General features: G+C 39.1%; 3 protein-coding genes and 1 long non-coding RNA gene across 4 annotated transcripts; 3 read left to right on the top strand and 1 right to left on the bottom strand.

Moving 5' to 3' along the window:
- Positions 1-2: 2 nt before the first annotated feature.
- Positions 3-1,969, top strand: LOC124277007 (multidrug resistance-associated protein 1-like). The gene is given in 4 exon segments (XM_046712662.1): positions 3-51; positions 371-538; positions 541-737; positions 1,582-1,969. Coding segments are annotated over 3 exon segments (468 nt in total). The 5' UTR covers positions 3-51; positions 371-400; the 3' UTR covers positions 1,715-1,969.
- Positions 1,970-3,286: 1,317 nt separating this feature from the next.
- Positions 3,287-4,000, top strand: LOC124277009. Its single transcript, XR_006898715.1, has 2 exons — positions 3,287-3,412; positions 3,864-4,000. It is a non-coding gene; the product is annotated as an uncharacterized LOC124277009 (long non-coding RNA).
- Positions 4,001-4,037: 37 nt separating this feature from the next.
- LOC124277010 lies at positions 4,038-9,314 on the top strand. Its single transcript, XM_046712663.1, is given in 6 exon segments — positions 4,038-4,369; positions 4,590-4,743; positions 5,090-5,729; positions 7,480-8,349; positions 8,536-9,154; positions 9,157-9,314. Coding segments are annotated over 4 exon segments (2,025 nt in total). The 5' UTR covers positions 4,038-4,369; positions 4,590-4,743; positions 5,090-5,351.
- Positions 9,315-9,538: 224 nt separating this feature from the next.
- LOC124277004 (ATP-dependent DNA helicase RecQ-like) lies at positions 9,539-11,532 on the bottom strand. Its single transcript, XM_046712659.1, has 3 exons — positions 10,477-11,532; positions 10,212-10,359; positions 9,539-9,990 (listed from the first exon to the last, which is right to left on the bottom strand). The coding sequence occupies exons 1-3, from the start codon at positions 11,224-11,226 to the stop codon at positions 9,848-9,850; spliced, it is 1,041 nt and encodes a 346-aa protein (XP_046568615.1). The 5' UTR covers positions 11,227-11,532; the 3' UTR covers positions 9,539-9,847.
- Between the last annotated feature and the right edge of the window lie 1,093 nt (positions 11,533-12,625).

Below are 12,625 nucleotides of genomic sequence, written 5' to 3'. Positions count from 1 at the left end.
GCTGAAATCGGACTTCATGATCTCAGGGGAAAGCTTGCTATCATACCACAGGTAGGCAGCCTGGGCTAAGTAAGTACTTCAAGTAACCTTTGCCCTGAACAGTAGCATTTCGCGCATCAGCAAAAGAGTCAAAACGTCAAAATGGTGGACGTTACCACTGAGTCACAATCAGTGAAAAGGTAACTCTAACAATTGAACCAACAACTAGCAGATCCTGTTACAGACAGACTTCTCCACCATGAAAAACTAATTTTTGCTTCCTGATACGAAGCTACCGTGAACCCAGAGTAACCGACAAGCTTCCTGAATATGGTTCAAAAGAAAATATCGTTTAGATAGATTGACAACAGAAAAAAATACTCCTTTCAAGGACCCTTTCCTCTTCACGGGTCCTTTGAGAATGAACCTTGACCCCGAGGACCTGTATACAGATGAGGACATCTTTGCCGCCTTGGACCACACCCATCTTCGCAGGTTTGTGGAAACTCTGCCTGATGGACTGGACACAGACTGTGGAGAAGGAGGAATTCACGTCTCGGCAGTGTTGGGCAGCGTCAGTTATTCTGTATGACCAGAGCACTCCTCCGAAAAGCCAAGGTTCTTCTTCTTGATGAGGCCACAGCTTCCGTTGACATGGAAACCGATGACCTGATCCAGCAGACAATCAGGTCAGAGTTCAAGGACTGCACGGTGCTGACCATCGCCCACAGACTCAACACGGTCATGGACTACGATAGGTAAATTCGATAAATATATTCGTTGAGGACTACCCATAAGGGTGGAAAGATCCAGTTCCGATATTTCCAAATCAGTGAAGATCCGGGTTAGAACTGGTCTTCTTGTTTGTCCTACAGAGACAACTAACGGGATGGGGTGTCAGACTCCCTGACTTGGCTGAAGCATGTCATCGTATCCCAATTGCGTATGTCAATGCTCATGATATTAGTCACTAGACTGTATGGTCCAGACTCGGGTATTTACATAAATAAGAAACTAATTACAATCTGAAAGATTTTACAATGCTCGGTGATTGGTTCAAATGACATGACGTCTCACTGCTTCCTTGCTGAGACACGATATGACGTTACACATGTTCACGACGCCAGAGAGGTATTATATATACCTCATGTCGTCTTATGACAGACTGACAGTTAAGTGATCGGGATTTGAACCCACGGTTATGTCTCTGCTCTCCAGTTAGACGCAACTCTCCACTCTGGGGCACATTAGCGATTTAAGCTAACCACATTTAATAATAGCAGAATAGTTTGTAATTGAAGCTTTTAATGATAAAGGCGCTAGAAAACGTTCGATAAGAATGTTCATTTAATATAACCAAATTTTGTAGAGGCATATGTGGACACCCTTAAGTAACTTTCATTCGCATTTAGTGAAAGGAAAAATTCCATCTAAAACTCTCTCGTCTCTGAAAGCATGCACATGAAACGAAATGTAAATGCCAATGAACCACAATAAACCCATTAGAAACATCTGTATTGATCATGTGCTTAAAAAAGACAAACTGATTGAATAGAACCTGTGTGGATAACGAATATTGCTGTAACTCGCTTCCTTCTTCAGGATTCTAGTTCTTGATCAGGGTGAGGTCAAGGAGTTCGATTCTCCAGAGAAGCTTCTCCAGAAGCAAGGTTTGTTCTATCAGATGACACGTGATGCAGGAATCAACTCAAGAAGAATGCCCAATTCAAGTTGAACACTCAAGTGGAACACTAACACCATTAAAAGCTCATAACCCACCGTCCACGATGATGCATCTTTAAACGCTCTGTCATCTTTTTACGTTCTTGAAGATATCGCCGATTGTCATTAAACGCAGCAGATCCTAAGTAATAGTGATACTCTTCATATTGTTGATTATGTCCATGTATTATTCAATATGGATTTGAAATGTGTTTGTATGTTTGGCATAATATTGTGAAATGAATTTACAATATAATATTCGTGTGTCTCCGCTTTTTCCTAGACGTCTTTAAGTCAGTACTCCGTGTGTTGTGAGAGAACAGCAGATTGGTGTGCACACCCCAAATTTGTATCAAGAGGTCTTGTGGTCTGGTAGTGCACTGATGATGAATAAAATAAGACTTTGTCTTCTTCTTGTCTCTAATTTTTAATTTCTTTATTCATTTATATTTTGATTTCGGGAGTGGGGGTTTGTCGGAAGGAATAGCATTTTTTTATATGAGTATCAAAAAGAACTGAATGGTTCAAATTTCCGAACATGAACAATCTAACGGTCTTCAGTGACAAACTAAGAACGAAGTAACAAAAAGCATTTTCATGTTTTAACATTCATGGTGGTAAATTAGTTGAAGAATTGCGTTCAGTTTCTTTTTCCTAATCAGTATGGTGACCTCTTTATGAAAAATGTCAAAATAACACACATAATATTATTCTCGGATTTTTCAACAATAACCCAAACTACCTTTACATGAATTGGGATGCCCAGTGAATATGAATAACAAGTGGGTTCAACAGTTGGTATTCTCGAGTTCATGATAACACTATCAATGATAACATTGCATCACTGTCAATACATGAAGGTTACACGCAACCTTTGTCAGTGATAAATCAGTTGGATAATGAGTGATCAATCAGTTGGATAATGAGTGATAAATCAGTTGGATAATGAGAACATGCAAGAAAGGTCCATCTCAAACTTGCTTTGTTGAGTATAGGGTTCTTTTTTTTTATTTTTGCTTTTTAGTTTATGCTTCAGCACATGCGTAACGACATGCTTCAATCAAGGGCGACGCCTTGTTCGTTTGTAAAGAATGAAATCACAGTAGTATCCTTATGGTACCTTTCCGTAAATGGCTTCAGCGGGGTTTTCTTCCATTGCTTGTACTTCGATGATAAAAGAAACCACGTAAATGTCAGTTAACGGAACCATTTTCCAGGCCATCAGTGAAATTTTGATTCAAGCAGCAGAGGAAATTATGTTCATTACTTGTATACACATGGAAAAAGTATTGCAACACCTATGATTTTTAATCCCCATATAGCCATAGCCATTTATAGCCATGTCATGATTGTGTATATTTGTATGATAATTTAGACCCTTCGGGCGTACCATACATTGATTTTTAGATATGCACGTGATACGAAGGCGAACATCTTCCTCAAGTTTGAGTAAACATTTCTAACAGCTCGATGGCCATTAATCAATTGATTACGTTGCTGTTCAGGAAAATTGGAACCTCCACAACTGACAGCTGCTCAAAGATGGCACGTTATTGTTATGCATATTGCTACGGTTTAGAAATTGACGTGAGAGGTTTGTGACAGCCTGGTTCCCTGGGTCCGTTGTGCCTGCGCTACGCTCCGACACTGACCCAGGCAACCACCACCGCATGGCGGCCGGGACACAAGGAAAACCAACATGGCGGACAAAGTAAGTTAACATGGGGAAACGCTAGAACGGGTGGTTAGAATTTTTTCATAGCATTTTCATTACTACAGTTGCAATGTATGAGTTTCGAGAAGAAAGTCCATAGTTTTGGGGGGTGGAGGAAAGCAGTATTTAAGCTGATTCGAGACACGAAAATCGTCGTCACACCCACAAAATGTAAACAATGACACGCACCCCATTTCAACAGCAATATTTGCGTTAATATTTCGTGTCAGCTCGCTTTGGACACGAAATCGTGTTCATAAGACATCGAAGAGAACGACCACAGCCATAAAACATCGATAGAATCTTTAGTTTAGAAAATTTCAGCACACTAATGTCGCCGTTTTTGCCCAATGTACGCGTTGTATCAGATAGGTTTTGATACGTACACCCAGCCATGTGCAGTTGTACAAAGAACTTGACAGCAGTACTGATCAATATGTTTTGTCAGTCTTTTCACAGTTATTGCAAACCCGACAAAGAAAACCGGACACCATCGTTTATAGCAGCACCACCAGGCCTTTCTGACCATGGCTATATCAAGAAAAGGCCTCGGGGGTCTCCAACAGGTCATACACCTTATTCTAAGAGTAAGATAATAAGTAAGTAAGGTAAGTAATACTAATTAGCTAATATCAGTGAATTGATCGTGATTAAAATAGCTTATGAACATCTTATGGTGAAGAAAGTGCATATTTCGTCAGCTGATAAACCAGTAATTTATTTACATTTAATTAATTTCAGCATGTCTTGTGCATGAATACTCGCGTCATCATGCTCGGTGCATATCTTTGCAGAAACCCCAGGCAGAACATGGCCTCTCCACCAAGTCAAAATGGAGCGATGAAGAAATTAATGTCCTTCAGAAGCAAGCTGACCAAACGTCAGACCTTTCCACATCATTTTGGCAGAAGTGTGCCACGCTTCTAAATTCCAAATTTGGGTCAAACAGGACAAGTGAGTTCTTGCATTGTTTTTTTGAATTTATTATAATTACAACTTAAGTTAAAGGTTCAAATTGCGTGTGCTTTGTCAACAGTTGTGGTAGTAAAATCACATGTTATTATGATGTTTATTTATTATTTGGTAAGCAAATCAATTTGAATGACAGTTTTAAAAGATACAATCATCCGTGCTTTCCATGATGACAGTAACTGTTTATTCTTTACTCTTCCAGGTATGTCATGTCGTCTTCGATATCGGCGTTTAACTGTCAGTCAAGAAGAGTCAGGTGTCAACACATGGGATCTTGGTTGCAGCCCCCTAGTAACGACTACCCGAAGCATAGAGTGCCAGACTGAGCCAGTCATCCCAGTTGTCCTCCTTGACAGGTAAAAGTTTCTTCCATTTACTTATCACTTGAACATCATCACACAGTTGGGAACACTTGGTATTTCAACATATGAAACTGCAATCACATACACAAAATAGATCTTGTAGAACTAGAATAATGTAAAAAAAATTCTTATGAGTACATTGTGTACATACCACGCAAAAGATGTTAAAGAACACCGTCTTGGGATGGATTAACTATAGTCATGTCAAAGCATACAATGTTCTTTAACTGCTTTTGATTAATATGGTTGCAAATATTGTCAATACCTAAATTCTATCATATTTTGAATACCCTAACTGTGAGTGTGTTTATGTAAGTCAGATTTTGTTGTGTCTTAACAGAGCTCACATTGACATTTCTACTGAGGACACTCCGACTAAAGTCAAAGAGGACAGGTTTTTGGATTTATCACCACCTGCCAAATTACTTGAAGAAAAGGCCAGGCAGATATTTTCAAGAGGGAAGGATGCCGACATTGACGAGGCTTTTAAGGAGGAATTTCTGCGCCTTGTGTACAGCAACCAGTCAATCAGTTGTCCGGCTTAACATGTGTTTAATTATGATAAACTGAAGAAAGCAATTTGGACTTTGTTTCTTGATGAAATGACAGAAAGCTCAAGGGCAGCTTGTGAGAGAAGAAATAGTGTCTTGCTTCACAAGGCCTATGAAGCACTTGCTGCATTTAACTGGTCAGCAATCATAGAGGAAATAGTTAACTCCCATGAATTACTGGGTGATGTGCTTTTGGCCTACACCGTCACAAAGAAAAAACTATGTTCAAAGCTACACATGGAGTCTATGGTTAACATCCTTGGATTTGTGTATGGGTCCATGATGAAAGCAAGGTGGAAAGACCTGTCTCTTGTGCAGAGAGTAGTATCCATGGTCATGAAGGAGCAAAAGGTCCATCAAAAGGTGTCTGTTAAAATACATTTTGTTCACCTGTTCAAGTTTAAGTTTTGTTCTGTTGAAACCATTATGGAATGACAGATCCAAGTTTCAAGTGATGAGTGAGCCAATCATACATATTACGTTTCAGGAGTACAAGTACAAATATTTCTATGATAATGCTACTCATCCATGCCTTACTGATTGGGTCTACTTTGACTTGATGCTGTGTCTGTCATCTGTTTGCAAGTGTTTATGTTCTGCATGTGATTTCAACCAGACAAATTACCTTTGTTGTTTTACGGAAACTTTCAACTGAATTGTCCTTCATTTGTAAAAAATCTAATGAAATGAAATATGGACTGTTGAATAATTTTCTGTTTAAGTACACTATTATCAATGTTCTTTAGATCACATCTTTTAACTAGCAATCAAGAATAAGATAATTTCCAAGAAACGAGAAAGTGATTTAGTCTGGCATTTATATTATTTACAAATAAACTGCTCAAGGTAATGAATTTGTCACATTATTTTTAAAGCATATATCAAACAACAGGAAGATCATGATTTAAAAACATCATATCAGCATTGCTGACAGACATGATGTAATATTTGAAGATGAAAGCTGGATACTTTATATAATTATATTGTGAACCGTGTGAATAACGGTGACCACTATAAGATATTACTCACATATTGGACTATAAGGCCTGTAGTGTTGAGGTATGATGCCATTATCGGAGCATACACACTGTATCATGTAGAACATCCTGGGGATGCTGAAAAAGATCTGATACACAGTAATGCTTTTATTATAGCACTACATGTACATCCATACATACACACGGTGACGCCAACCGCCTCCGTGGTGCAGTGGTTAGAGCGTCCGCCCGGAGAGCGGAAGGTTGCGGGCTCGATCCCTGACCATGGATACCAAAAGACATTAAAATATGGTACTTGTTGGTCCCTGCCTGGTGCTCGGCATTAATGGGTACAACAAGGACTGGTCGGCTCGGAGTCAGTATAATGTGTTTACTGTGAGTGGGGTATTCATGCTTCACTGCAGCATGGTATCTCATTGGGCTAGCACTATAAAACCAGCTTACGTCTGGGCTAGTATACACACATACACATACACTGCATGCATGTCGGCATTTGAGCGAAATATTCTCAAGCACGACTTTAAACCCAATTTCACCTCACTTCACACAGTGACACCATTAGTGATTTTACTTTGACTTGGAGAACCTTCACTGGATTTATTGTTGACTAACAGTTTAATGTTCGTACTAACAAGTTCCAAAATATCTTTAGGTGAATGCAGTAATTATTGTTATTGTTTCTATTCAGGGCATGATGTTCACAAGGTTTGAATGTTTCGAGATTGTTAAGTTTTCTGTATGCCCAACAGAGATGGAATTTTCTCAGATGTCTGTCTGCTGGAAACACTATGGAGGTATTGTAAAAGGTGACAAGATATATTTTACATGTATTAATATCAAATTTGATTGAATTTAAGGATTAATTCTTATTTGTATGTGTTTCTTTTGTCAGAATGCATTATTTGAATTTCTATATCTAAACATTGCCTTCAAGTCGATATGTTCTTCAAAATAACTCATATAAAACAAATGATAAAATGTTAAGTAACTTTATTAAGTGATACCATTCATTAAGAAAAATTATCATGACATATAACCTTGCTTAATTATAAAGTCTCATATAAGTTACAAGTTGGAATATTTTCCATGCCCATCATTCCCCATATTATTCATTTATGGCAATAGGAAGATTGAAGCAAAGTGAATTTTATTAAAAGTTTGTTTGTTTTTTCACAACTCAGGTCTTTGATAAACTACAGCCCTTGGGAGTGTGTCTTTCACACATGGTTTCCTCAGGTGTCCAGGACATGATCAGTGGACACTTTCAGGACAAGCTGGTAAAGTGTATCAAAGAAGGAAAAAGATTTGTGGGGGATAATGTAAACTTTACGGTGGAAGTAAGTCATCTCCGGAAATCTGGTGAAAAAAAACCAAGCATGGCACACTGGTTTGGGTCTGCTGCAATCATCCAGGAGATTAGTTGCACTTCCCTTCCATCTGGTGCAGCACAACATGTCCTGTTCAATATGTCTGCAGAAGATTTTCTTCTTAACAAGCAGGACTGGGTAGAGATAAGAGATGACTACCTTACTCTAATACTGAGGGTTCTTACTACACATGTCCCAGCATTCAAATCTCTCAAGCAGATTGCCCCCGACATTATTGTTGGTGAAGAAGCTGACCACCTCAAAACAAAGCATACTGTTATTCCTCTGCGTGTGCTTCCAAAGAATGAACAAACTTACTCTAATGTTGTTGATGTTCTTGATCACTATGGGTCCTTGATTTCAGAAATGTATGGAAAAGCTGGACTTGATCTTGGTGAAAACTGTAGCATCCACATTGGAAGTGACCAGGTGACCCGTGAAAGATTCTCTGGAGCTAAAAGACTTAGGGCTTCAACTGACAATGATGCTGATCCAATGAACAAATTTCCACATTTGTCTCCAATAACTTTTGAACTGTTTCATTTGCAGATGACAGTCCTTGCGATGATGTATAAGGTCTTGTACAATGAAAAGAGTACTGAAACAGGTACACTTGGAGCTGAAAAGATCAGACTGGGACGTAAACGAGCGTGTGATGCAAAAAAAAACACTATATGGATTGCAGTGAACTGGCTGTTTCACTAACAGATGCATACATTGTAGAAGCTGCCTGTCACTACTTTGCTATGGATTCTGGGCAAGATAAACCAACAAAGCATCTTGATGGTGAACTGAGTTTGATGTCCGATGCAGAAAAAGCTGCCTGGGTTAAGGGGTCAGTTGGCAATATGGTCGACACTATGATTGCAGGACGCTAAACAACACATTGAGGAGAGTCTTGTTCAAGCTACCGACTCCACACAAATTCAGCAGGTGACTGTGATGATGCCAGATGGAACAAGTCATATTCTGCTTATACCGGCTTCTTCTGCAACAGAGAGCAAGTCTCCACAGGGTTTCCGAGATGATTATCAGTCCTATGCCAGGAATGTTCTTGAGATTGGCCTTCTCTTCAAGAACCTCTCAGATGCCATCAAATGTCCAGACAGGAACCGCATGATGAGGCTATTAAAATACACAATGATCATGTTAAAAGGTCAGAACAATCGGAGCAAATATGCACTGGAAATACTCAGATTTCTGTTTCATCAAATGGCTACACTGAGCAAACAGAGAGCTCATGAGGCTTTCTATGGGCTCTTTGTGAACACAAATGGAAAGTACAATTCTCACATTGCAGCTGATATGCTGATGGAACACATAGTGAAGCAGACAAAGAGTCACATCAAAGCTGTTCACTCTAACAAAACTGAGAAAACATTGATAAAGAGAACTGCTCCGTTTGCTGGCATTTGCACAATTTCTGAGAATTTTGATGAACAAACTGGTGTCGTAATCAGAGCAGAGAAGCACAAAATTCCATCATCTGTTAGGATGAAGAACTTTTGATAAAGAATCTTCGCAGGATCAAACCATTTCAGTGTCACCCTGGACGCCAAATCCAATCTGTATCAAGGTTGTCGAAGAGCCCTGTCTGCAACATGAAAAAAGGCAAAACTCATGACATGGATCAGAGAAAATCAACTTAACTACAGCCATGAGATTGGGAAGTAAATATGTGCAGTACCTGAAAGTTGACTTTAAATGTGGAGATCCTTATGTAGATATATAACTGAAGCAAACATTTACTGAAGGTGTGATTTGACTGTTGAACTTCATATTTGAAAACATTTATCATCCAGTGCATTTCAGGCATGGATAGAGAAAACTGTTATGGTTGCTTGTCTAAAACAATTGTGATTACCTCGTGGATATTGCTTTCACTTGCTTGATGATATTGTCCAGTGATTCAGCTATGTCCATATCAAGTTGAAATTCTTCAGCAAGGACATGTTTGTTGAAGACATCTGGAGCACTGATTATTTGTTGGATTGCAGATGTTGGAAGCTTTTCTCTTAGATACTGTGTTCCATCCTTTACTATGTAGTCAGTTAGCGTGTTCAGTAATAAGCTTTTGGTGTCTCTGGAGGAGGAAAACTGGTATGGTGTTGCTAGGTCAGGGTTATAGACATCACAACATACTTCAGCAGATATCTTTTTTTCATTACTGAAACCAAATGCTTCATTGACTTGCTGTCGTCTGCAAACAGATGTATTCTTGCATATTTCTTTCATGAGGCCGACCAATATCCGAGTTGTTGTAGAACAGTATGGCCTCTGACTGTTGTCCGGATCTCCCAGCACGCCCAATCTGCTGTACATAATCTGAAATGTATTTTAGAAATATACTTTTATTGAATATGCATAACAATAAAACAAATTATGTGAGATGCCATGCACAATATTAAACTCATTTTCAATCTTATGTAGAGTATGTTTATTATTTCTCCAGAGCACTTATGTTTACAATGTGAAAATGCACTGTAAAGTGCACCATGAAATTTGTACACAACACTTTGATCAACGCTTTTTGTGTGTCATCATACTTTCTAACCGCTTTGGTGGACCAATGTTGATCACCCTCCGGACATGTCGTAAGTCAGCTCCCATACCAAGAGCGATGGTCGCAAATACTATTTTCAGTGGACTGTTTGCTGGGTCCTCTGCAAGATTCTGCAGGATGATAGACTTTATCTGCATATAAGATAGGAAGTATGACATTATTTCAACCACCTTTTCGTATAACAGTATAATCTGTATAGTGGAGAACAGTATTTCAGGTTTTGAATGAAATTAAATTTCTCAACATACCTTATCCCCTGTTTTCTCCATTGAGGCATCTCCCAGCATTCTCTCTGCCAGCTCATATGACCGTCCCACCCAATCCTGACTGCCACTGAAGTACACAATGCTTAGTGGAAACATCTGACCTTTTACAAGGAGTTCTATCAACAGTGGCTTAATGACACATTCTATGTCATGTTGTACTGTTGATTCTGTTGGCCTTTTACACATGATTAGTGAGATGTTGTCTCTTGCTGGAGCCATGGATACAGATTCATAGTTCGTCATCACTAGTTTTTTGGCCACCTCATTCTGTCCCTGAAGAGAGAGGGTTGCACTTAGAGCTAGAACCTTGGCATTTGGAAGTAAGGCACGAAGTGTTCCAAGTTTGGCAAAAACAGGCCCGAAATCCTGGCCCCATTCCAAGACACAATGTGCCTCGTCTACAACAATAAAAGTTGTGGCCTCCTCTTGGAAATAATTATGTAGCAATATTTCTCTGACAGTATCATTGCCAATTATTTGCTCAGGGTGTGCAAACACAAACTGGTATTGCCCTTCAGTCCATCGTGTCTGCTCTGCACTGTTTGCAGTTAGTTCCCTATCATGCTCCTTGTTTAAACATGTTGCCCTTCTTCCCATTTTCTCCTTTTGTTGAGACAGAATAACATTCAGAGGAACAATGACAATGACAAATGCAGGTTTCTTTAGCAGGTATTCAATGACATCTGGGAGAATTTCATAGCAGAGTGATTTTCCATATCCTGTGGGTAACATCGCAATACAGTGTGATTTGTAAGAACCTTCTCTACGACCTCACGTTGAAGAATCCTCAGTTGATTGATTGCTTTACCTTGGTTATGGTTATACTTCATGAGGGCAAAGGCTATTGCATCATCCTGTGATAAAGAAAGTATAAACAAATGATGTATATATTTGTACCAAATTACTTCAACCATTTCAAAATGTCCTTTAAAATAGTTAGCATTCAATTTAACCCAAATATTTTTACAAGCACTGTCAACGTTCAAAAAGACTACACTTTAATTAATTATATCGTCTAAATATTTACACCTATTTATGATAAAGTTCACCATGAAATAAGACAATTAATGAAAATATATATTTCATTATTATGTTATATCTATACGTATATCCTATGAATAATTTCTTGAGGCCTTAGGCGTTTCACTGACACTCCAATAACGTTATACATCATTATTTGACGAGTAGCGAGTGTGTTTCTTAATTTATTATAATGGGCGGTCAGTGTTTATGCTGAACCCAGCATACAACAAAGGTGAAAACGTGGCAAAAACGGCGACATTAGTGTGCTGAAATTTTCTAAACTAAAGATTCTATCGATGTTTTATGGCTGTGGTCGTTCTCTTCGATGTCTTATGAACACGATTTCGTGTCCAAAGCGAGCTGACACGAAATATTAACGCAAATATTGCTGTTGAAATGGGGTGCGTGTCATTGTTTACATTTTGTGGGTGTGACGACGATTTTCGTGTCTCGAATCAGCTTAAATACTGCTTTCCTCCACCCCAAAAAAATATGGACTTTCTTCTCGAAACTCATTCATTGCAACTGTAGTAATGAAAATGCTATGAAAAAATTCTAACCACCCGTTCTAGCGTTTCCCCATGTTAACTTAACTTGTCCGCCATGTTGGTTTTCCTTGTGTCCCGGCCACCATGCGGTGGTGGTTGCCTGGGTCAGTGTCGGAGCGTAGCGCAGGCGCAACGGACCCAGGGAGCCAGGCTGGGTTTGTAAGTCCCCTTTGAACCAGCAAACATTGAACAGAGACAAGTCTAAAATATTCAATAATATATTGAGTAAACACTGAGCAAGGTGACAATGAATGACATTTCAGATTCCTTGTACAATACTACTGAGTCACAAATCTAAACTATTAACTACATGTCTGTAATTACTACTCTTGTAGTACTACTGATTGGAGATTTTTTGACATTAGTTGCGACGAGGAGAGCGAACGATGTTAGCAGATGAGCGTAAATCCAAAACAGTCCTCAAAGTCGTGTCGATCGTCTCGAAACCACCGTTTGTACATCCATTATACAGTTCTGGAGAAATCCAGCAAAATCTACCCCACAACACAATGATCGAGAAATTTCTCACAGCACCCGCCGGAAGCAAAACAAAGGGAAGC

This window comes from Haliotis rubra, unplaced genomic scaffold (assembly GCF_003918875.1).
Source record: "Haliotis rubra isolate DU_JTF1 unplaced genomic scaffold, ASM391887v1 Scf2166, whole genome shotgun sequence".
Lineage (NCBI taxonomy): Eukaryota > Metazoa > Mollusca > Gastropoda > Lepetellida > Haliotidae > Haliotis > Haliotis rubra.
Note: the sequence above shows the minus strand (reverse complement) of the source record. Positions and strands in the feature narration are given on the sequence as shown.

What these genes read in the sequence shown, in the direction of transcription:
- LOC124277004 (XM_046712659.1), bottom strand. Translation starts at nt 11,226, where the DNA reads ATGTTACCCACAGGATATGGAAAATCACTCTGCTATGAAATTCTCCCA. An exon ending in TGGAGAAAACAGGGGATAAG is followed by an intron (nt 10,360 to 10,476) that starts GTATGTTGAGAA and finishes TCTTATATGCAG; the next exon opens with ATAAAGTCTATCATCCTGCA. An exon ending in TCCACCAAAGCGGTTAGAAA is followed by an intron (nt 9,991 to 10,211) that starts GTATGATGACAC and finishes AATACATTTCAG; the next exon opens with ATTATGTACAGCAGATTGGG.